The sequence below is a fragment of the Rhinolophus sinicus genome, chromosome 13 (assembly GCF_057876585.1).
Source record: "Rhinolophus sinicus isolate RSI-liver-muscle chromosome 13, RSI-T2T, whole genome shotgun sequence".
Classification (NCBI taxonomy): Eukaryota; Metazoa; Chordata; class Mammalia; order Chiroptera; family Rhinolophidae; genus Rhinolophus; species Rhinolophus sinicus.
This window is the reverse complement of record NC_142513.1, coordinates 62,060,798-62,083,739: the sequence shown is the minus strand read 5'-3', so window position 1 is coordinate 62,083,739 and position 22,942 is coordinate 62,060,798. Positions and strand designations below refer to the sequence as shown.

Here is a 22,942-nt window from a genome sequence, read left to right as displayed (position 1 = left end):
ATTCATGGCTTCAGAGGGCTTTTGTTCATGGGGATTATATCCATTAATATTTACTGTGTTTGAAAATAAAACTGGGAAATTTATAAGATATCATTTAAATAACAAACTTATTACAAATGAACATAAATACTGTTATGAAAAAATTTTGCAAACAAAAAAGCAGTGCAGACCGTGGCATTGTTTTCCATTTTTGCATCTCCTTAATGTGAGGCTGCTCTCTGCTCTGCATTCAGTGTGTTGGGACACGTCCCACACCGTCTGCCTCTGGGATGACGTGGAAACGGCAGGTCGCACCTTAGTGCTGGTGTGAAAAGTGTTTTGACCTTACAGACCCCTTGAGAGCGTGTCAGGAACCCCAGGAATTCCAAGACCACGTGGAGGACCGCTGCCCTTATCCTCCCCCCCCCTCCCGGGCTGGGCACACAGAGTGCTTCTGCGACCTTCCGGGTGGGATTGGGGGCTGCTCCCTGCCTGCCTTCCGGCGTGGCTATGGAAGCCTGATGTGCGACAATCTGTGACAAGAGCTCAGGTCTGCTTCCTGAGCACAGACAGGTCCTGAGGGGGCCCCGTGCAGGGAAATCACTGTGTCCCTGCCATCTCTCCTGGGCTGGCTGGCCCGGCGCTTGGCCCCACTTATGGTCATAACCCAGCTCTGCTGGCACGTCACAGGGAGCCCCACAAGACCAAGCTGGTCACCTTCCAGACAGACCTGAGTGGTTACTTCCCACAAGGCGTGGTAGACGCCTTCTTCCCCCGCAGCACGCCGCCAACCTGCGGAAGGCCGTGAGGTGAGCTGTAGCCATGTGTGCGCCCAGGTAGCCACTGCTGCATTCTGTGGGCACCTGTGCGCACTGGGAGTGGGTGCCACCTGCATGCCTCTCGGCTTAGGCACCAACAGTGTTGCCAGTGTTCTGTGTGCCAGACTACTCTCAGAACAGCCCCGGTCACCTCGCCTCCCCTGCCACCTGGGCAGGCCCATGCCAGCTCTAGCTGACAGCACAGCCCATGCGATACTGTCCCGCTGAGGAGGCCCGCAGGCCCGCCTGGCTGTCGAGCTCCCAGGGACGCTCGGCCCTGGCACCCAGCCCCCATGTCGTCAGGAATCCCGGGCACAGGGAGAGGCTTTGCGAGCGGTCAGGCCGGCGTCAGCCGCCCACTGTGTGAGTGGATGACCCGTTGCCTGGCTGCAGCCCCCAGCCTTGGAAGTGGCTCTAGCTGATCCCCAGTGGGGCAGGACTGAGCTGTCCCCTCTGAGCCCTGCCCACGTTGCAGGTCCCTGAGAAAGTCAAATGTGGCTGTTTGGGGTGGACCTTCACACAGCTGTAATACTTGCAAACCTGCAAAGCAACACACGGGTTTTATATCAACTTGTAACGTATCCACTTTATTAAGAGCAGCACGTTAGCATTAAGCTCGGTCTGTACATACTGTGGAGTTTATCAGCCCCCCGTGTGACGCTGCCCTCACCTTGGTGCAGTCCCCGTGCTGGGGGGTGTCCCAGAAGGCCCGCACTGGGCGGGGCTGGGGTAACTGTGACCTGAGAATCCACATGCTGTGGTCTGGCATCAGCGTCGGCGCTCTGCCTAAGGGCTCCCGGCAGCTGGGGTCCCCTCGGCCTGCGGGCTCTTCCTCCTGATGAGAACTGTGACGGGTCCATCAGGCAGCGCCTTGATGACGTTCCAGGCTTCAAAGCGCGTGAGGCCCTGCACGGCCGTGCCGGCCAAGTGTAAGATTTCATCTCCTGGCTGGACTGTGTCCCTCTGTTCCGAGGCTGCCCCTGGGATGAGGGAGAAGAAGAGTTCCACAGTCGACAGGGGGACAAGGAAAGTTACCTCCACCCCACAAGCGGGAGAAAACAGCCAGACGTGCACTGTACCTTTGAAAATGCGGTTAACGGTGAGAGGTTTGTCCCCGTGCAGGGAGCCTTTCCCTCCTTCCAGGCTGAAGCCCAGCCCAGCAGACGTCTTCTCCAGTGTCACCGTGCAGACTGTGGTCTCTACCGCTGAGGAAAACAGGGCTTTCGTGAGGGACGCTCTCCTCTCCAGACCACGGACACCCTTGGCGTCCAGCTAGCATGGCAGGTGCTTGGGAGGTGTGAGCACAGACACGCATCTCGGGCAGCAGGCCAGGCAGGCGGTGCGTTCTCAGGGCCACAGATGATAGCGCAGCCCCACAGGCCTGGCCCTCAGGGCTCTGCCAGGCTGGGAGCACTTACTGGATTCTATGGAGACGTCACTGGCCACAGAGGATGAGGCAGCAGAGTCGGGGGAGCTCCGGTCGGTCGTGGCCTCCAGCGGTGGCCTCCTGGTGACAATCACTGCTTGCCTGGGGTCCCGAGCTTGGCGCAGGATGGCCAGCGCGTCACTGTGGGTGGCCCCTTTGAGGGACTTGCCGTTGATGGAAAGAACCTCGGTGCCCTTCTGGAGAGTCCCTTCCTGGGACGCCAAGCCGTTGGGGAACACTCTGTGAACCTGAGACACCGAAGGAAGTCAGGACCCAGGACGCACCCGTGTCAGAGATCCTTGCAGGGACAGCATGTGAACCAGTTAGTCCAGAGGATTCGTGGCCAAAGCAAATGACACTAATCGTGCCCCAGATGCGGGGCCAGCCTCCCCTCCTCCCCCACTTGGGGCAGAAACCACTAACAGCAGTGGACAGAGTGGCTTTGGGGGTACAGAGACCTCTTCTCTGAAGGGCCATGATGAGGGTTGACTAGGGGGTCACGTAAGTGATGGTTACTGTGCTTCTCGAAAAGGATGGACCCTGACAGCTCTCCAGTCAGATGCCGCCCTCACCGCTGCCCAGTGGCCTGGTGTCGTGCATCCCTGGGACCCCGGCATAGGCCCCTTCCTGGCAGGGAGCCTCCCCCCGGGCCCCCGTCACTGGGCCACTCACCGTGACCACCTTGTTCTCCAGGTCCGCTCCGCCCGCCAGGCTGAAGCCCAGGCCCGTCCCCTGCTCCTTGTGCAGGACAGTGACGCGGACGGTGTCCAGTTGCTATGGAAGGAAATACACACAGGAAAAAGCATCTTCCTGAAACAGCGCCAACAACGCAGCGCTTTCACATCAGGCGGACTCGGACTCACACCCCAGCTTGCTCCCAGGGACGTCACCTGTCCAAACCTGTGTCATCGTCCATTAAGAGAGGACTGTACTTCCTGGAGTCATGGGAAGCTCAGAAGGAAAAACGACGGTGTGGAGCCACAGGTGTAGTTCCCCTCGGCGTCCCCTGTCCCCACCCACCTTGGCGAGTGGTCCCCGGAAGCCCAGCGTGCTGGGTAACGCAGCTCCGCCGTCGCCGTGTGGGGCGGGGTCTGCAGCCTGGGGCACAGAGCTGTGGAGCGGGAGCTGCTGCTCCTGTGCCCAGCGAGCCCGGCCCAGACCACACGTGCCCACGAGCACCCCAGGCACACAGCGCTTCCCGGCCTGGATGGGGGCGCCCGGAGCCAGGGAGCCCCTCTGCGCTGCCTCAAGTCACAGGCTCATCCTGGTCTCAACCTGGCTGAGACAGGACGGGCAGAGGTGGGGCGGCCAGGACTGACAGGAAGTGCGAGCTGGACGGCACATCTGCTCAGAATCCCGCTGCCGCATGGGGTGCAAGGCCGTTCCCTTGAGGAAAAGGGAAGCCCGAGGTCCAGTATTGATTCCGGTCCATAACTGTCACAGTTGATAATTTAAAAAGCCCCATGCACACAAAATAAAACGCCCCACAGGCCCGCGTGGCTCCCAGGCCCCAGTCTGCACCTTGGCGTTGGGGACAACCGCACAGAGAGAATTCACTTGCTGTCCTACAGCTGGCTGGGTGGCCTCGTGATTCAGAGTCCCAGGTCCCAGACGGGATGAGCGCAGACGGAGCTCACTGGCCTGCCTCTACCTGGCCCCCACCTTCCAGCTTTTACCCAAGTGGCCTGAGAGGCCTTGTCAGGTTGGCAGCAATTGCTGCCCAGTCACACCCTCGGCAGGACAGCGCCCTCTGTCACAGACACTCTGCCCCCTACTTCTCTCACAGAAAGCCCTGGGGGTGGAGGAGTCACGACCGAGGGCGTCGTGTCCCAGGGAATACAGTCTGATGCCTGCCCGTCCCCTCACCCCGGGCAGCCCACGAGGTGCTGCTCTGAGCCTGGCCGGCCTAGCCTGCCCGGCCCCCTCCTCTCCACACACTGCTGGGCCCGTGGGAAGTGAAACTTTCAGAATGAAGTGTGCGGCCCGGCCAGCCCTGGGACCCGTCACCTCTCGGTGTGCAGGGGAAGTCCAGGGCGAGAGCTGAGACCCATGCTGCTTGCTTGTCCCTGGAGACGCACGCAGCCCAGCCGCCCACGGAACAGGAAACAGCACAGACCCTGGAGAGAAACCCTGGGCTGCGAGGCCTTGAGCCTCCCCTTTCTCTTTGATAAAACTGAAAAGATACAATGAGCCAGTGACTGAAAGCGCTTCATGAGTGACAGCTGCCTTCCCGCAGGCGGTCTCCCTGTGACACGACACACTCCCCTCTGTCGCAGACAGGGCCACCCCGGGCTGGCGTCCCCCTGCCTGCTGCCTTCTCCAGCCTCCAGGAGCCTGCGCTCCTCAAGTGGCGTCCCGTCTGGCCTGAGGAGGCGACCACACTGCATAGCCCAGCCTTTGTCCTAGGAAGGGTCTGAGACCCACCTTCAGTGTCGCTTCATCAAGAACCTTCACTTCCTCGATGAGCTTCTTCAGCTCCTCCGAGCTCAGCAGGGAGATGACGGACGGGCAGGAAGGGGATGCATAGTCGTCGGACTCCGTGGGCTCACCGAGACCCTCCGTGTATTCTCTCAGCTCCGAAAGGCTGTCACGAGGAGAAGCAGCACACAGCATGAGCCGTGACGTTAGCGAGTGACACGTACTGCAGTGACGGCAGCACAGAGCCCGGCACCCTCCCCTGCCACAACAAGGAACTCGGGCACACAGAGGGCACAGGACTTGTCTGGTCACGTGGTCACGAAGGGTCGAGATCGGGATTTGAAACCACAGATGACGTGTGTCTGGCTGCAGTCCTCGCAGCTCGCCCGCAGCACAGCTGGGGCTCTGGACAGGTGGGCACCGTGCCACAGGCAGGTCACAGCCTCCACACCCGGCCGGTCAGCAGCTGGTGCCCTTGACACACGCCTCCCCCACCCCCGCCTCCTCCCAGGTGTGGGCATCTGGCCGCCCTACGTCAGTGCCTGTAACTCCAAAGGGTGCTAGCAGGTGGCCCGCCTGTGGGATTGAGCCATTTGGGTGTCTGCAGCTATTTGTTGCAACTTCCGTCCTGTTCTGCACGAAACTGGCTTCAGTCCTAGGGGATTGCTCCTCCCTTTGATTGACAGAACTGCACCGGGAAGGGGGCCCGCGGCCGAGATGCGAATGGTGAGCCTCGCAGCCCCAACAGGACAAAGCTGCTGGGCCACGAGGAGCCAGGCCCTGGTTTGCGCAATGTGAACGGCACCTCTCGGGGTCTGGGCGGACTCTTCTAGGAGTGCCTGCCTTCTAGGGGGCCTTCCTGCTCCCTCTCAGGCCGTCTGCAGAGCTGGGAGCTGATGGGGCGTGATGGGCCCGTGGGCCTCAGACATTTCTCAGCAGAACCACCACCAAGGAAACTGAGAAAGGGGTGTGGCTGCCATTACAGAGGGAAGAATAGGGGCCAGGACACACCGTGGGGAGCCCTGTCGCCACCCCCCAGACAGCAGGGGCCTGCTTGTGGTTGGGGACCCAGACGTGCTAACTGCCAGCCCGGGGAGGGGCAGCGAGAATTCCCCAGGGACCACCTGGCGCAGTCTGCTCCTCTGGCCAGTGGTGGGGGGACACGTGGGTCGTGTATCAGTGTTCCACATCCCCAGGGAGGCCCCCACCTCTCAGACCAGGGTGGTGAAAGCGCGTCCTGAGCCAGGATGGCAGAGGTGTCATAGGCATGTGCATGGAAAAGAGCAGGTGGACTCGCCCTCTGTACCCCTGGGAACCTCAAAGCTACGGGGATGAGAAGAGAAACCATGAGCGGACGCACTTGACGGAGAAGCCGTGGTCGGAGGCCCCCGCCCCAGCACAGCCGTTCGCAGCTGGGGCTTCGCTGGACAAGGACACTGGAGACGCCCCTTCCTTGGGGCTGCAGGGGGTCTGGCCACCAGACAGCGAAGACGGAAGGCACAGCAGGGACTTCATGACAGCCGACGACAGCCGGCTGCTGATGGAGTAGAGCTTACAGGTCTTTTCATCCAGCGGCTGCACCTCACAAGACCGGGTCCTGGTCAGCGGGAAGCTCCGTGCCCGCTGGCTTGGCACCTTCACCACTGTGCCCTGAGATGGTGGCGTCTGCGTGGACAGCAGCTTCTGGAGAGGGTCAGGGTCAGGGCTTCGGGCTTCGGGACTGGGCACCCGCCCCGGAGGAGGGGTCCCTGGCACACCCGGGTCGCTGGCCTCCGTGGGCGTGTGGGAACCAGGGGCCGGCTGCTCAGTGGCGTGGGGAGCCCCTCGCCCCAAGAGGCCGGGAATCCGTCCTCCGTCTTGCTTCCCAGGAGGCTTTGCTGCCTCCCCCAAGGAGCTGGGGGACTGGGGGGTCGCTCTCTGGGCTCCTCTGTCCGGCGGCTGAGAGGAGCCGAAGGTCTCGAAGGAGCTGATTCTCTGCTTGATGGAGCTGGAGGCCCGCGTGGGTGGCCCCAGGCGCTCCCTGGGGGCGGGAGTGGCCTGCGTGCACGAGGCTGCAGGCAGTGGCCTGGGGTCAGGACCGCGATGCCTCAGGCCTTTCAAGCTTTGGCGGAACCAGGCTGGCTTGGGGGCCACGGGAGGCCCCTTCTTCACGACGCTGCTGTCTGTGGATGTGTAAGTTTTGGGAGCGTCGCTGGCGGCGTCCAGCTTTGGGGGGTTCCCATCGGGGTGGCCCTGTGTCCCTTCCTCTTCACCAACGCTGACGGGGGGCTGGAGTGGGAGGTGTCCGTGGTGCTCACTCATGACGGGGCTGAACAGGCTTTTGATGCAGTCGGAGATTCTCACCCACGGGTCTTCGGCTGTGCTGTCAAGGCTGCAGTCCAGCCGAGCCTGCCTCTTCAGCACCGGGTGTCTCCCTGGGGACGTCTGCGTCACTGCGGAGGAGAGAGAAGGCCAGAGGTTTGCAGGACGTCTGACCCAGAGTGCTCTTCCTCAGTTCCACTCTCAAAGCTGAAGGGTCCTACAGGAGGGGAGTGACACAAGTGGCCGAGCCCTGGCTGGGGGAGCAGCGACCCAGGAGCCACTACCTGGGTGAAGCTGCAGCAGGCAGGACAGCAGAAGCAGAACGGAGGGTGACCTCACAGCATGCTAGCACTTTGGAGCTGGGAGGGTTCTCCGAGTTTGTGGTCACTGGGCGGCCTTTTCTAATTGAGGAACCCAGCAATCGGAAGGGTGAGTGGCCATCTTTGTGCCTTGGCGGAGCGGGGTGAGCCCGCCTGTGTGGCCATGGTCACGGTCAGCCTCTCCCTCCCCCTGCCCCCGTCCGTGCAGGCCAAGCTCCTGTCTGGTTCCCACCAAGGCACTGAGTCCACCAGTGACGGGCGAGCATCGCCAGGCGCACCTCTCTCACGCACACAGGTGGGGACGGACACAGCCCATGCTGGGTGGCCTGCCTCTCAGACATGCGACACTGAGCGCCCGGGGTGCAGCTGCCCGTGCTGAGGTGGGGGAGTCTGGGACCTCTCCCCGGGGCTGTTCTCCTAGTGACTGGCTGGCCTGCATTCCTCCCCAGCACCCCAGCACCCTGCTGCCACCGAGCCGTGGGGCCCCGACCTGTCAGCCCCAGTTCCGCCAAAACGTCACACGGACTTCTCTGATCCTCACATGGTCCCTGCTCACTCGCCTGGTCCGGATGGCCCTTCCTTCAGGAAGGGGACGGTCCTACCTGAGCTGCCGGCTCTCCTCCCCGGCTCGGCCTCTGACGGGGACGCTGTCTGCAGGACTGCAGGTCCTGGGTGGCAGGCGGCTGTGTGGGATACTCTCCCTGCTGTGACTTCCTGCGGTGGCAGCGGTGGCAGCAGTTCTCTGGCTTCCTGTGGTGTAAACAGGAAGCGAGGCCGTGTCAGAACGGTAGCTGTCAGCTGTGAGAGGCACTGGGCCACCCCCGTGAGGGTCCCGCACTGAGGGTCCTTCCTGCGTCCCCGACACGAGCGCCTCCTCTCGGGGATGCAACAAGCGTAAGTTCTTTGATGATACTTTTTTTTTCCCTAACAAAAATCAAAGATTTTTGGTGTTTTTTTTTTTTTTTTTTTTTAATTAGGAAAATGCCGTATTTTAACACAAGATCACCATTTGTGACAATGCAAACCAAATGAGTCCTAAATCAAAACATCACAATGATGGAAGAGCTGATATGTGACACCTTTCAGGAGCCTGCAGGTATGTTAACGTGCAGTAAACACAACTTGCTGTGCAGGTGGTAGAAGCAGAGGTTCACGGAGCACACCCACGCGTGCATGTCCCCACGGAAAACAGACATAGTTTTGATATTTGAGGAGGGGGACGGGTGGTGCCTGGGGGCCTCAGGGCCTGACTCAGTCAAGCTTCTATTCTTAATTCTAAATCTTCCTTTAGTTTTTGGTTTCACAAAACCTTTTTTGTAAAGAATACCGTTCTTGAAGTAGAAAACGTTATGTAGCCCTTTTCTTTCCATCCCAAGCCCACAAGCGACACCCTGACCTAAAGTTCACACACGTGATATTTGTAGTGTTTGCTGAGCGTGGTGGCACAGGCTGTGTTAGCGAGGGACGTGGGTTTATGGGTTACAGGACAGGCCCCTCTGCAGGGACATACAGCACCGCCCCGTTCTCAGAGTTCTAGGCTATTGCTAGTAGCACTCTCACAAGTCATGTTGCTACAGAAATTGTCTGGGTTTCGGGCAAAGTGGGGGATCCCACCCCAGTCTGGGCCTTAACTGTCGTGTGGTCAGGGGCTGTGAAGTTACTATTATGGTTTATTTTTGGTTTAGCTACAGCTGTCTAGGGCCGAGGGCAGAATGGAACTTTATTGCTGAAAATCTTTTTTAATATGCTTTATGTTGTATTTTATTAATTTGGGTTAAACGCGTAACTGCGATGGTTGGCACGAAATCTACCAAGCCTTCTTGGTTAATATAACTTAGTCAAACTTTGGTTTGCAGCTGCGTTCTCAGCCCTGCTGCGTCCGTGGTCAGGCAGGGCGTTAGGACATGTTTCTAAGTGTGCGTGGCCCCGGGCCTCGCAGTTGTTGCCGACTTACAGGCCTTCGCCCTGGCTGCACGTGGACGCTTACTAAAAACTGAAAGGAAGGGGAGGACCAGCCCTACGCGTCTATGGAGTAAATGAACCCATCTAGGTATCTTACGTGCCTTGCTTTCACTGTTAACCTGCATGAACGGGTGAAGGGTCTAGGTTATATTTAGACGACAGTGGTTACAAAGGAATATTAATTTGGGGAGACAGATTCGGGGGGGATTCGTGGGCATCGATGCACGTAGTGGTTTGTAGAAGGTAACGAAATCACAGATCTTGAGGCGGTAGCTGTCTGTGGAAAACCGTTAAAGGAGCACGCTTGTATCAGGGGCTTTTCTTCCGGTGAGTGGTTCTATGACTAGCAGGTTGAGTAGAATTTTGTTAGTGAATTTGCTTCAGTGTATGGAATGTTTGTGTGTCGATACAAAACGAGTGGGAGCGAGGCCTTGTGTATCATTGTGTATTTGACGTTGTTGGCTTGGCAAGAAGTTAACAATTATGCAGTGTATCGGGTTTCACGGGGGGGGGGGGTAGTGGTGGGGCTCGCTCAGCTGGTCACTGGTGTGGGCCAGCACACGGGAGCATGACGTACGCATGGCCTGCATCTTCATTACGTCCTGTAACCACGGACTGAACTGTACTTGTGGTTATGGGATGGTGGCCGGCGCCCCCGTCATCGCACACTCACGTGACTGGAGGTCCCAGCTGCGTCCTGAGCCATCAATGACTGTATTCCTCCCGGTGATGCTGACCTGTGTGGATGTGGAGTGGACGGTCGGACGGCACAGGCTGAGAGAGGCACGTGCAGCTGTGTGTGTGGGGGGGTGGGGTGGGGGGGCGTCATTAGGGGGCTGGCGGGGGTGGAGTCTTCTGGGTCTCCTCAGCGGTTGGGTGAAAACAGGGTAATATTAGTCACGTTTGAGTCAGGAGTAAGAGGCCTGGCACACCCTGGATTGTGCAGTTGCGGGGAACGGAATTGTGTGTGGCCTGATGGAACCCCTGTGGGGGCGTTGGTTCCCGTGTCCTGAAGGAAGAGGAGAGGCCGTGGTACCAGAGCTGAGCTGATGAGAGGAAGGAGAAAGGAAGCAGGCCGAGAATCCTCCTCAAATTCACTGCATAAAGCCAGGTTGGACGTGAGGGACAGATTGCCGAGAGGAGGTGTGTAAGGGCTGCTGGTCCTCAGATGTGACCTGGTGGCAGCACGTGACCTGTAAGTGCCGTTGCTGTCCCAGTAAACAGTAAGGTCGTGGTGATGCGCCAGGTTTCTGCAAATGTGTGAAATCCGAGCCGTAGGTAGGCCTCGTCCCCAAGTAGCAACGGGCACAAAAATGGCGCCTCATTCAGTGGTGACTTACGTCCCTGCTGATGTGGCTTACAGAAGAGAGCAGTGACAGTGCCTGCTGTGTGCTGTCTCGCGAGGAAAGTCGTGCTCGGATTTGCAGGGCTGGGCAGACTCCCGAGGGACCTGAAGTTTCACCGTGAGGAGAGAGGTGATGGAGCCACCGGTCAGTGAATGAGCTGCTGGTCCAACGCTGTTGTCTCGTGTCGCTGGTAATGGACAGACTCCAGGACTAGGTAAGAGCACCGAGCACAGCTACTGTAGGAGCAGTTTTGCGGTCAGTTGTATAGGGTTTTCTTCAAAATCCTCAGCAATGTACGGGCCACTTGGGTTGACTGCCAGTTGAGGGTTTGTGGAGTTGTGATGAATTTTGATGGATCTTTTTTAGATTTGATGGTATTTTGTTTTGTTTTGTTTTGTTTCTTTTTGGGGAGGGTGAAGGGAGGTGCCAGTAGTCTGGTGTACAACCACTGTGGCCAGTGAACAATATCCGGAGGTTTGAGTTTCCAAGCAAATGTCCTGGGAGCGTTTCTGTCTGGTTTCCCACAGAAGTTGTGTTAACTCTACGCATGCTGAAAAGAGGAGGGGGAAGTTGTATTGAACAGGTTAGGAGATTGGGTTAGTTTGGGATTTGTCAGTAAAGAAGTTGCTCCTTCACTGGAGTGGTTACTTGTTCACACATAGTTATACTGGTGTTGTGATTGCAAAGATTACTTGTGGAAACTAAATGTAATTCGGGTTAGGGTTAATGTAATGAAAAAAGTACAACTTGACTAGGCCTTTTCGGTTGGATACTAGAGTGGATTTTATTATTGGAAACTGGGAGACTGATTTGCATAAACATTCTGTAATCAGAATGGCTGTAGTTTTGGGTTTGCTGATGGGTTCCTTTATGGTGGGAGGCGGTATGTAACCCTTGGAAAGGGGCTGTCAGACTGTTCACAGCGAGTCCGCTGGGGACAGCAGCGACGTCAGAAACAGCGACGTCAGTCCGTGGGTGACTGTTGGGCAGTGGGTCCTGTGCAGCTTCCTGACGTCTGAGGAGACGTGTGAGTTGCGGTGTGGCTGACGGAGGGTTTTGTGATCAGTGATTTAAGCTGGTTTGGGGTGGAGACAGAGGGTGGTGATGACGTCGTCTCATGAGGGGAATGCCAGGAAGGGGTGTGCTGTCCAGCTTCTCCGGGGACGCACACTGCTGTCCCCCACAGTGTAACGACTCTGCAACCAGCGCCAGGGGCGTATACATGTGCTTCTGCGAGTCCTACCAGGAGGCCGCAGACAGGCACCTGTGCTGTGAGCGGCACTCTGCATGGCGCTCATGGAAAAATACTAGTTGTTCTCTGTTGGGTTTTGGTGGAATAGAGTGGGGGCTAGAAGGGGAGGCAAGTCGGGTTTCAGGGGACTAGAGGGGGCACTATGGGGGCAGAGCAGGAACAGAAGGCCTAGAAGTCTGGCTTTTTGCTCAGTGCATTGGTGTGTGCTTATTAGTGGGGGTGGGGTAGGGTGCTCTAAGGCAATGTTTGGGGGTGCGGTGTCAGGGTAAGGAGGATTGTGGGGGGTGTCGTCTGCACTGCAGGAGAAAGGGGGTCCCGGGGGCGGGTACATTCAATCCCCTCACACACACCACACAGGTCAGTGTAATCAACCTAGGAAACCTGTGTCCGGGTCCGTCAGTGCTTGTTTTTCTGTTCTAGGTTTCGGGGGAGGAGGAGGCTGGGGGGCTGAAAGAGGAGGCAGATTAGGTGCTGTGGGGACTAGAAGGAGAGGCAAACTGGGTGCTGTGGGAGTTGAGGGGAGGCCAGTGGGGACGCTAGAAGGGGAAGAAGTGTGTTGGGGGACCAGTCGGGGGAATATGGGCCTAGAAGGGGAGAACAGGACGAAAGGCTGGGAAGCCAAGCTTTTTGTTCATGTGGATTCTAAGGACGGGGAGAGGGGTGCTAGAAGCAAGATTCGGGGGTCCAGTACCCCGGTGCGGATGACCTCTGATGGAGGGCGACGTCTGCCTGCAGGAAAGGACGCTCCTGTGGGCAGGTGCACTGAGACCCCACTCACAGCGCACGTGTCACTGTAATAAACCAAACAAACCTGTGTCTGCTTCTTTCTTTTGGGTTTGGGGGCAGGAGGGGGGCTGGAGGGGAGGCAGGTGGGGCATCGTGGGACCAGTCAGGGGACTATGTTGCGTGTTGTGGGGGTAGAGAGGTGACCAGAAGGGGAGCACGCTGGGTGTTGGGCGGGAGGGGGGACTATGGGGATTCTGTGCCGCCCTCCGTCTGACACATCGTCATTGGGACGGTGTGTGTCGTGCCTGTGTGTCAATGAGAGAAACAATTGGAAGACAAGAAATAAAGATTCAAAAATTTCCAAACTGCTATGGAAAACAGACACACAGAGAGAATGAAGGGCAGTAAAGGGAACAAATAAGAAAACAGTGCATTTAAAAAGCATAAAAGTAAGTTGGTAGCATTGACTCCACAAAACCAGTAATCAGAAATCTAAGGTCATTGATCTCAGATAAAAGGCTTTTACATTGAGTGAGAAAAGATAATAAAGACAACACTCAGCACCCAGCTTTGTACTGTTTCTGACAGACATCACTAAAAGAACTGACAAAGAAAAGTTGAAAAATAAGAAAGTGGAAAAGACAATCTCAGCCAAACGCTGACTTAGCACCAACAGCCACAGCTGCCACGCGTGGCTTCTCCACAGCCAGGCAGCGTCTCACAAAGTCCTTCCTCTACAGCTCACCTCACGCTCAGGGCCTCCCGCAGGCGCCACCCCGGGCATTCTTACCGTCTGTGCCCAACTCTCACCCTCCTTACACACTGTTACAGGGCGTTGCCACCGGCCTGCTGGGGACCAGCTGCTCAGGTCACCCTTGCTTGCCGTGTTTGTGGGGCTTCAGTGTGACAGTTCACATGACATGCTGAACCTAATGTGTAGCAGCTACCGGCCCACCTGTCAGCCTGCCCTCTGCTCCGTGGGAGGGGCTACAGGGGACGTACACCGAGGTCCCAAAGGGGCGACATGGACGGGCAGTCACAGGACAGGAACACACAGTGAACACACATGGAAACGGAGGCTGGGACAGCCTGGGTTCCCCCAGCTCCACGTCTGAAGAAGTGGGGAGGAAAAGGTACCTGAGAAACAAATAGAGGCCAGTTCGGCCCCTTTACGGGAGTCCCATCGCATACGAGACAATAACGCTCTGACCCAGTTCAGTCGCGAGCGTGGCGCCCCCAGCAGGCAGCAGGCCTGCGTGTGCGTGTTCAGAACCCTCTGACGTTGCCCTCCGGGGGCTCTGCCGCCTCCTTCCTGATGATGCCACGGAATCACCCACACAGAAGCCACCCTGAGACCCAGAAGCCACCCTGAGACCCAGAAGCCCCGCGGCGGCCAGCCCTTCCCTCTCCAGAGGACCAAGCTGTCCCCAGCACGGACACTCTGCCCAATGCTCACAACCCTGTCCTGGACGCACAGCGCTCGGCCACGGGACCCCTTACCTGTCCACAGGTGGGCAAGGTGTGTTCAGACGGGCAGAGCACGGTCTCTTGCTCCTCCAGACCCTTAGGCGAGTCAGTGCCACTTTTGAAGTATTTCCTGGGTGGAGGCTTCGGCTTAGAGGATGTCGGCTTTCTGACGAAAATCTCAAAGGACTTCTTCAGTCTCAGTGGTGGGTGGCCGTCCTGCTTCTCACAGAGCAGGGGCCCGGACGTGGCTGCAGGAAGCACCCCCGGCTCCTGCCCCAGGGGCAGGCCGTGTGTCCTCGCTTCCAGGGCCGACGGCTGCTGCTCTCCGCCACTGCTGGGACTCCCACCGGGGGATGTGGACATGCAGCTGCTGTCACTGCTGGAGCGGGTCATGACCTTCGGAGCCCTGCGGGGCGGGGCGGCCCAGCTCCTCTCCCGCTCCTTCCCCAAGGCTGGCCGCCCGTGCCAGCTGCTCTCCAGCCTTCTGACGCCTGCTGGGAAGCACAGTGAACCCCACACCTGAGCTTGGGAGGACAGCACATCCCGTCGGTCCGGCTCACGTCTGCTGCTCCTCTGAGCTCACTGCACAGGGAGCCCAGCACTCGGCTTCGGTCCCTGCGGAACTGAATGACTGCTTGGGAAAAGCCTTCACCATTTCTGTCTCCACGACATGGACACCATGGACACCCCACCTGCTGGGCCATCGAGAGGGCTGGGTGTCCCAGTGACGTGGAGTGCAGTGGCAGGTGGCCTGCGGCTGTCCCCCCACCCCCTGAGACTGGCCCAGTTACCGACGGCCACCTTGCCCAGGGGCGGCCCACGTTCAGTGATTGCTGGTGATGAGACAGGAAAGGCCCAGCCATTTGTGCCACCAGCACAGCTCTGAAGGGGGTTGGACGAAGGTATGGTCTCTCATCTCAGTTCACACGCGTGTAAAATCCTGTGCCTCCCCCACAGAAATGTGAGCCGCATTTCCCTAGTGAAGTGCCAGCTTTCCACCCTTGTCCATAAACCAAGATGGTCCATGATGACTGGGGGACAGCATGAGTTAATGTCTAAACTCAAAGCTTTCCAAGAAGGCAAAGATATTTCAAACTCAAGTTCACTATTCCCCTTACCTTCCAGACTCCACTGATGCCTCTCCTTCCCAAACTTGACACTGTCCATGGCTTGGGCCACCGCATCCTTCAGCTGCTGCTCAGAGACCTAGAAAACGCCAATCACCTCAAATAAGCCACAGAAACCCTGAGTCAGGCTCTGATTCCAGGACTAGCTCCCAACCGAGCCCCTGGGTTCTGGTTTCTTTCCTTCCGACAGTCTCACAAATAACAAATAGATTCCATTTGCAGACATACCCTGGGCGTCAACGGTTCCCTTGTAACTTCTAGGTAACGTCCAAACTCTGTCCCTAACTGGGTTCTCAAGGTGGCCCATCTCCACTCTGCAAACGTCTCTCCACTGCTTCCTTCCTTCTTTCCTTCCTAACTCCAGACAAAGTGACCCCTTCACAGTTCACCCCTGGAAGCTACTCTGTTCTTGGTGCTGTCAGGACATCACCATCGTCACTGTCACCAGCACCATCCTAATGACCGCATTGCCATCTCACTGTCACGTACCATCACTGCCATCAGTCACCATTAAGAGTAGGCTCTTGGAGCCAAACACTCCTGTTCAAGTCCCACTTGACCCACCTGCTAACTGTGTCCATTTAGACAACATTTAGTCCTTAATCTGAGCCCCCATTTTTCCTTCCGTAACTCAATGAAATTACAATTTGCTTCACAGTGAGGTGACCACGAGGTTTTTAAAAAATATCTTGACAACTCAACAGAGCTAAACAGGGACTGGAATAGGCGTTTCTCCCAAAAAGACATACAAATGATTGGTAAGCACATGAAAACATGCTCGGTGTCACTAATGACTGGGGTCATAAATGCAGATCAAAGCCACAATGAGCCACCACCTCGCACCCAGCAGGATGGCTACTATCAAGACAAAGCAAAAAGTGGCCAGGATTGATAAAGGTGCAGAAACTGGAAGCCTTGTGCCCTGCTGGTGAGACTAGGAAACAGTGCGGCCGCTGTGGGAAAGGCTGGTAGGTAGGTCCTCGGAAAACTGAAAACGTAACTACCACAGGCTGCCGCAACTGTCTGCCGTCTGGGCACACACCCAAAGAAGGGAAGGCTGCACACCCATGACCACGGCAGCATAATTCACAATCGCCAAACCGCAGAAGCAACTGGTGCGTGGGTATCCGATGCAATTTGGGTTTCTGACAAGGAGAGAACTCTGGCTACACATGGAAGACCATGAGGGCCATCGTGGTAAGTGAAACGACCCAGTCACAAAAGCTCACATACTGTAGGATTCTCTGACATGTTACAGAATGTTCCATAACTGATGGACGCGGGGCAGGGTGTGGAGGGGGGAGTTGTTTAATGGGGACCAAGCCTCAGTTTTGCAAGATGAAAACGTTGGCCGACGACAGTGGTGAGGGCTGCCCCACAGTGTGAATGCACTTCCACCTAAGAAAGGCGAACACGGGAAACATCACCTTAGTTGTTTCACACAATGAGAAACCACTCACGAAATCTATGTAATTTTACTGACAACTGTCACCTCAATAAATTAAAGGAAAAAAAAAATTTACAAAAAAAAAGAAAAGAAAAAGAAATCACTCACAGTGCGGGGCACCATGCGTGCCAAGGGGAGCTCCCCCCAGCAGCAGACCCGAGGTGAAGACTACCCCCCATTTCATATTCCAGAAACCTGAGCCTTGGAGGAGTTACATGAATTTCCAAAGTCACCAAAACTAAGCGGCTAAGCCAGATGTGGGCTGGGCCGTGTGGCCGCTGCTGCCCGAGCCCCACCTTTCCTCTAGGAGCAGGCTCCCTTGTCTGAGCAGCTGGGACCCGGCCTCTGCTGTCCGTCCCACGGCGGCCTCCGTGTGTGTGCCCCGTCCGTCCCTGCAGCCAGCACCGGCCCCGCACCCTGCTCCGTAGCGACCCAGGCAAGGACAGGCCCTCGGAAACGAGAGCCCTTTCTCCTGCTGCCCACTCTCCCCTCAAGTAAGGCGTTGGCTCCGCTCCTATGGGCCTCACTGCGGGCTGGGCTGGCTTTGGGGCCCACGCCACAAACAACTTTTTTACACTCTGTCCCGTTAATGCTGGGGTTTGGGAGTCATGGGTTCCGTGCGAGCCTGTCCACTGAGCTCCACCACGGCACGTTCCTCTCCTCTCAGCCCCAGGGTCCCATGCGGACTCCACGGGGCTGGACAGCTGAAGCTGAGGGCCGCGCGGCGTCTGTGGCAAACAGGCCTGGCCCCACCCCATGCGGGAAAACAGTGCTGACGATTATCATCAGGCCCCCAGAGCGATCTCCTTACGCCCGTGGCTTTAGCTCCCAAGCCTCAGCCCAACCTCGATCCCACCGACCAGTGTCACCAGCCCGAAATCTGCTTGTCCACCGGCCTTGCCCGGTCCTGCGGGCCGTCCCACCGGCTCTGCTGCCTCCTGCGGCACTGCCACCATCCGCCCCCTCCATTCCCCATTCTGTGGTGGTGGTGGCACCACACAGGCTTCTTCCAGCTCTAAATACTCAGCCACGCTCCGCTGCCCTCTCATGCCCAGGGCTGAGGGGGCTGTGGCTCCCCGGGTGCTGCCCCCGGCTGCCCTTCTTACGTGCTGGATCACGGTGTCACTGACAAACTCGAGCCCACCCGCAGTAGCCTGTCCGCCACAGTCCAGGCCCACAAATAATGGAAACGCCACACATGACACCCACAACTACAGACCTCACTGCCCAGAGAATAGCCTACCACCCACTCCCCCCTGCCAGGTCCCTGCACTGAAACCACGCCTGCAGATCTAGGGAGACTGGAATAGACAACAATGCTCAAACCCAGGCCGGCTGGCTGGAGTCCGCGTGGAGAGCACCCAGAGGAGCACACGGGACCGAGAGTCAAAGAACTCAAGTCAGAGATGTGCTGCTGTTGTCACCAGAGCCCTTTAAGAAAGACCCTGAATTAGGGTTAACGAATATGATGTACAGTACCTCCCGAACCCCCGTCTTTAAATTTGCTTCAAGGCTTTCCCTGGGGACACTGATCTGAGCCTTGTCTCCGGTCTCCTTTCGGCGACCAAACCAACCATATTTCTCTGCAGACAAACCTGCTGCCTTACACTCTGGCTTCTCCGAGCACCATGGGCAAGGAACCCACCCATTTGGTTCGGTGACATCAGGACTCCGCGACTTTGAGCTGTGTCCCCACTGCACGGAAGGCCTTTCCTTTCTCCTGACACCTGTGTCCTGTGAGCCTCCCTTCCAACCCCTGGCCTTCCCTGAGCAATGACTGCCCTGGGCTGCGGCTGTTTCTATGTCGGTCTCTCCAGCCAGACGGGGACTTCAGGCAGGACCGCGAACGCGCCTCTAGCGCAGGGCACAGGGCACGCACTGGACACGTGGTTGGAGGGGTCTCCTGCACCTACCAGCATGGCTCTGCCTGCGCTAGTGCCTGTCACTCACCCAACTACAAGAGCCCCAGCCACTGCCGTCACCCGTGCTGCCGACCTTGTCACCACACACACTTGGGGCCACACCCAGCACTGGTCTTTGTTCTGAGACAGTGCGTGAGCCTGGGGGGACAGGATGGCCAAAGCAGATGTCACCTGTGGGTCCGGATGCCGGCTCACGATGATGGGGATGGGGCCGGGCTCACAGTGGCTCAGGACCGAGTGGACCTCATTCAGCGTCATGCAGGGCACAGGCGACTCATTGATTTCCACGATCTCGTCACCACACCTGCAAGACCGTGAACAGGAAGTGGTGGGCAAGCCAGTCAGTGTGGTGCCGGGATGGTCACTTCCCCAGGGCCACTCCCGCCGGGGCCGTTGGATGACACCTAAAACCCACATCTGTAAGTACCTGTGCCTGGTCAGCTGCCAAACTCGGAACAGGCAGCGCTCACCGCCTCGCTCACCGCATCGCTGAGCGACCAGAGCGGGACCTTCCACACCCTGAGTGCCCAGCGTGACAGCACGGAGTCTGCGGCCTCCCTCCCTTGCCCACTAAGTACGCCTGGCAAGGCTGAGGGCCGCTGCACCCTCTTCACCAGGATGTAACCATCACTTCCTCCCTGCGGCCTCCCTGTTCGCACACGTACGACGAACGGCACAGAGGACGGTGGGACATGTGCGAAAGGTGAAAGAGAAATGACTGGGGGGGAGGAGAAGTTGAGGTTCTCGCCAAAAGAAACAAGGGGAGAAGACGGTGAAGTCCACTCTTGTTGTGAGGAGGAAAGCGAGTTACTGAACAGAAAACACAGAGATGGAAAAGTTGGGGTTGCGTCGACACATGGAAGATTTACACGGTCCAAGCCCCTCGCTTCATAGACGAGGAAACGAAGGCACAGAGGGTAAAATGATCGCCTCGATAATGAGACCTCGCTTAGGGAGCAAACAAGTCCTTCGGGAAAGGCCAAATAGTAAATACTTTAGGCCTTGGGGCCGCCCCACCTGTCACAACAACTCGACCACCATGTAGCGTGAGCACCCAGCCACGGAAAACATGGGACAGTGGCTGTGCTCCAATAAAATGCTATTTAAGAAAACAGCTGTGGGCCCATCTGCCGACCTCTGGCCTCACTGGTTACCGGGTGTCCTGACGCTGATCGCACTGTCCCCCAGTCTGCATTTCTGTTCAGTTGGTCCCCCTTCGCCTTTGAAATGCAAGTGCTCATTTCCACTGATGTAACTGAACACCACGGCCATATAACACCAGATGCCAAGGAAAGCAGAAGCTTCCAGAACATCCCCTACCCAGAGGCAGGTCTGGGGGGCAGGACTGACTGAAACAATCACGGAGTCCGCACTTACGCCCCGGTGACAAGAGCCCAGCCCCCTGCACAGCTCAGAAGCTCCCTCAGCGCTCTGTTCCCACAAGGTTTGCCTCTCATTGCAATTACAGGAAACCCTTTACAAACCTGGGGAAGCTCTGCTGATGGAGCAGAACCCAAACCCAGTGAGAGGACAGACAGATGAAGACAGAGCTTACACGAGAGGAGACACGCTGAGTATGGGTGCCGGGCAAGCATGAACTTTGTAGCAGGCTGAACCGGGAAAAACTGTTGCCACCAAGTTCAGACCACTGATTGGAAGGAAAATTTAAATTTGTACTTTTCTTGGAAGTTACTTCGGAAGCAGTGTCTCTGGAAGGCCTGACACTGTTTTCTTCAGGCCAGTGAGCTTCCTTCTCTACACACAGGACACAGGTAAGCTCTGGACAGCCCTCTGACGTCACTCCTCACCCCACATAAGCCAAATCTGAACTCAAGTGTGACTCCTTCACGTTTGCTGTTTCGTCCTGGTGTTCTCTGAGGCAGGGCCTCTCAGTCGGCACCGGGCCTGTCACACAGGTTCTCATTCGCCTCGCATTCTGCTGCTGGCACCCCCAGGGGTCCCCATGCCTCTGGCCCGAGGACCACGCTGAGGGGAGCAGGCCCTCAGCCTCAGCTGGACCACTCTCAATCTCTCCTGTCTGCTGGGGACCAGGAACAGGGACATACCGGAGTCGTCCGTCCAGATGCGCCACAGATCCCGGGGACAGCGTGTGCACGAAGATGCCGGAGACGCACTGCAGGTAGGGGACGCTGCACAGGCCGATGCCCAGCCCGACGCCAGCCTCTGGAGGCGGAACAGGGGTGTGACTCACACGGTGCCCACTCACCCTGGCACTCAGCCCGCCCGCCTGCAGGAAACGTAGGCCCCCGTCAGCAGCAGGGGTCCAGGCGAGAGGGGAAGCACCAGGGAGGGAGGGTGTCCGGGACTGCTGGCAGCAGGCAGAGGAGCAGGGAATGTGCTGGGACACAGCAGGATGGCCACTTCCGCCCTCTGAGGACAAAACACAGGCTAAGGTTGGAATGCCAAGGAAGCAGGGACACGGAGATGGGGCGCGCAGCCCCGGAAGCCCAACGGGGCCGCAGGCGGAGGCGGAGGCCGGCTTGTGTGGCGCTAGCGGGCAGGGCCTGTCCTACACCGACGGTCCTGAACAATGGGGCGACAGGACCTCGTTTCTGTCTTTACAGACGTGACGGCTGCTGTGGGCCAAGGACGTAAACGGCGAGACCCGTTAAGGGGCCAGACAACGGTGGCCTCCACTTTCTATGGGTTTTAAAGTCAAGCACACAAAGGCCGGGAGGGCGGGGCACTGTGTGTAGTTGTGTGTGTGTGGTTTGTTTGCTCTGCGCTCTGTGGCTCCTAAACCAGAACGCACGGACCGGATTCGGACGGCATACCGCCTGGGCTGCTACAAACAGAGCCCGGGGCCTTCCGCTAAGCGAGGGCCCATAATCTGCTCAGAGACGTCACTGCGCTGCGCTGCGCTGGCCGGTTCCCGTGAGGGAAGCCTGCGAGGGGCGGCGGGGCCCCCGAAAGGCTCCTACCTTTCCTCAGGGACACCTCCACCATGACTCTGTAGCTGGGCTTGGCCGTGCTGGCGGGCGCCGCGGGCTGTGCCCCGATGAAGCAGCTGCTGTCCCTGGAGACGCAGGTGCTGGAGCTCAGGGAGCGGCACAGCGGAGGTGACAAGTGGCTGCTCAGGCAGTGGGGGGCCGTCAGACGCGTTCTCACCGTGAGGGTCAGAAGCCCCTTTTTGGCTTGCTGGAAGGAAAGTGGGTGCTGAAGCATTCCAGGGTGGCTCGGGGCGAGGGACCACGCGTGTCTGCGGGCGTGTGTGATGTCAGTGTGCGTGAGAGTGACGTCAGTTTGTGTCAGTGTGTGTGTGATGTCTGTGTCTGTGTGTGTGTGTGTGAAGTCAGTGCGCATATACACAGATTATAAACTGCAGTAGATACACAGATATGACATATTACACACACGACAACATAAGTGTATACAGGCACCTTCGAGTCTTTAACTACATGGACACTGCAAAGTGCCTTTAAAACTTAAAACCAATTTGTAAATCTATCTGTGTAAACACGCACAGACTCTAACACAGATGTATACACCTGAAGCAGTTGGCACCACCCCCTGTCCCAGCGTGGTGGCTCCTGCAGCATCTGCGTCAGGGCTGTTCCTACACTGAGCCAACACCAGCACCACCTGGGTGCTGCACAGGAGGCGTCCCTGTGTGTCGCTGTCTTGTGGTTTTACAGGTTGTGTTTGTGGCTGGGAATGAAGGAGGGTGATGCTGGGACCTTGGTTCCTCTGCCTGAGGACCCACCCATGGGCCATATCCTGACACCATGCTCACCTTAAACTTCTGCAAAGCGTCCTGATGTGTCAGTCCCGCCATTGATTCACCGTTGAGTTCCAGGATTTCATCACCTGTGGGGACCACCAACACCTTGAACTCTAGTCTCGCCAGCTGCCCAGCATCTGCACATGCGCAGAGCTCCGTGAGCACATGTCTTGCTCAGTGCCCCCCGCCCCCCCGGAAGCAGGTGGGGCGGAGGCACGGGCCTTCTCTGCCACCTCCCAGCTTCCGGGAGGAGATCTAGGTTCTGAGCTGGCACACGTGGGCCGACCCGGTCCCTGTCCACCTCTTGGCTTCACCTGCTTCCCTCACTCCATTTGCTCCCATGAGCCGTTTCCTGACACAGCACAGCCTGCCTTAGCCCAGGGGTCTCTGCAGCTAAATGTCTGCTTCTGTGCCATTTTCTCAATGAAATCGTCCTTCTGCCTTCTTCATCCAGCGTTGCCCATCTTTCAGTCCCTGCTGCCTTTCCTGGCACTCCCCTGGCACCCTGTAGTTGCCCCAGTCATCCACTCCTCGCCCTGGATGGGAACCAATGACCAGCGGCAGTGTCGCCGCGTCTGGGACAGCAGTTCCCTGAGGACGGGCTTCTGCTCGTCAGACGCTGTAACCCCAGGGCCAATTCTGGGTGCTCCGAATGCAGCCGTGGCCTCCTTTTACAGAAGAGGAAAGTG

General features: G+C 57.7%; 1 protein-coding gene and 1 long non-coding RNA gene across 7 annotated transcripts in view; one reads left to right on the top strand and one right to left on the bottom strand.

Annotated features, from left to right (window-relative positions):
- Window positions 1–1,356: 1,356 nt before the first annotated feature.
- The window catches only part of IL16 (interleukin 16), an 88,132-nt gene continuing 66,546 nt past the window's right edge, over window positions 1,357–22,942 (bottom strand). For 4 of the 6 annotated variants that reach the window (XM_019743499.3, XM_019743503.3, XM_019743502.3 and 1 more), the window contains 13 exons: window positions 22,266–22,339; window positions 21,454–21,670; window positions 20,578–20,695; window positions 18,683–18,815; window positions 15,134–15,221; window positions 14,049–14,509; window positions 7,865–8,012; window positions 6,002–7,073; window positions 4,648–4,807; window positions 2,896–2,997; window positions 2,216–2,471; window positions 1,877–2,002; window positions 1,357–1,777 (listed from right to left, as the gene is read on the bottom strand). In XM_019743499.3, coding sequence (XP_019599058.3) covers window positions 1,584–1,777; window positions 1,877–2,002; window positions 2,216–2,471; window positions 2,896–2,997; window positions 4,648–4,807; window positions 6,002–7,073; window positions 7,865–8,012; window positions 14,049–14,509; window positions 15,134–15,221; window positions 18,683–18,815; window positions 20,578–20,695; window positions 21,454–21,670; window positions 22,266–22,339 — 3,149 coding nt within the window. In that variant the 3' untranslated portion in view covers window positions 1,357–1,583. The remainder of the gene's footprint in view (window positions 1,778–1,876; window positions 2,003–2,215; window positions 2,472–2,895; window positions 2,998–4,647; window positions 4,808–6,001; window positions 7,074–7,864; window positions 8,013–14,048; window positions 14,510–15,133; window positions 15,222–18,682; window positions 18,816–20,577; window positions 20,696–21,453; window positions 21,671–22,265; window positions 22,340–22,942) is intronic. The other 2 variants (XM_019743500.3, XM_074317683.2) reach the window with 2 other exon arrangements.
- Window positions 7,173–11,110, top strand: LOC148756101 (uncharacterized). Its single transcript, XR_016018292.1, has 3 exons — window positions 7,173–7,557; window positions 8,240–8,358; window positions 10,652–11,110. It is a non-coding gene; the product is annotated as an uncharacterized LOC148756101 (long non-coding RNA).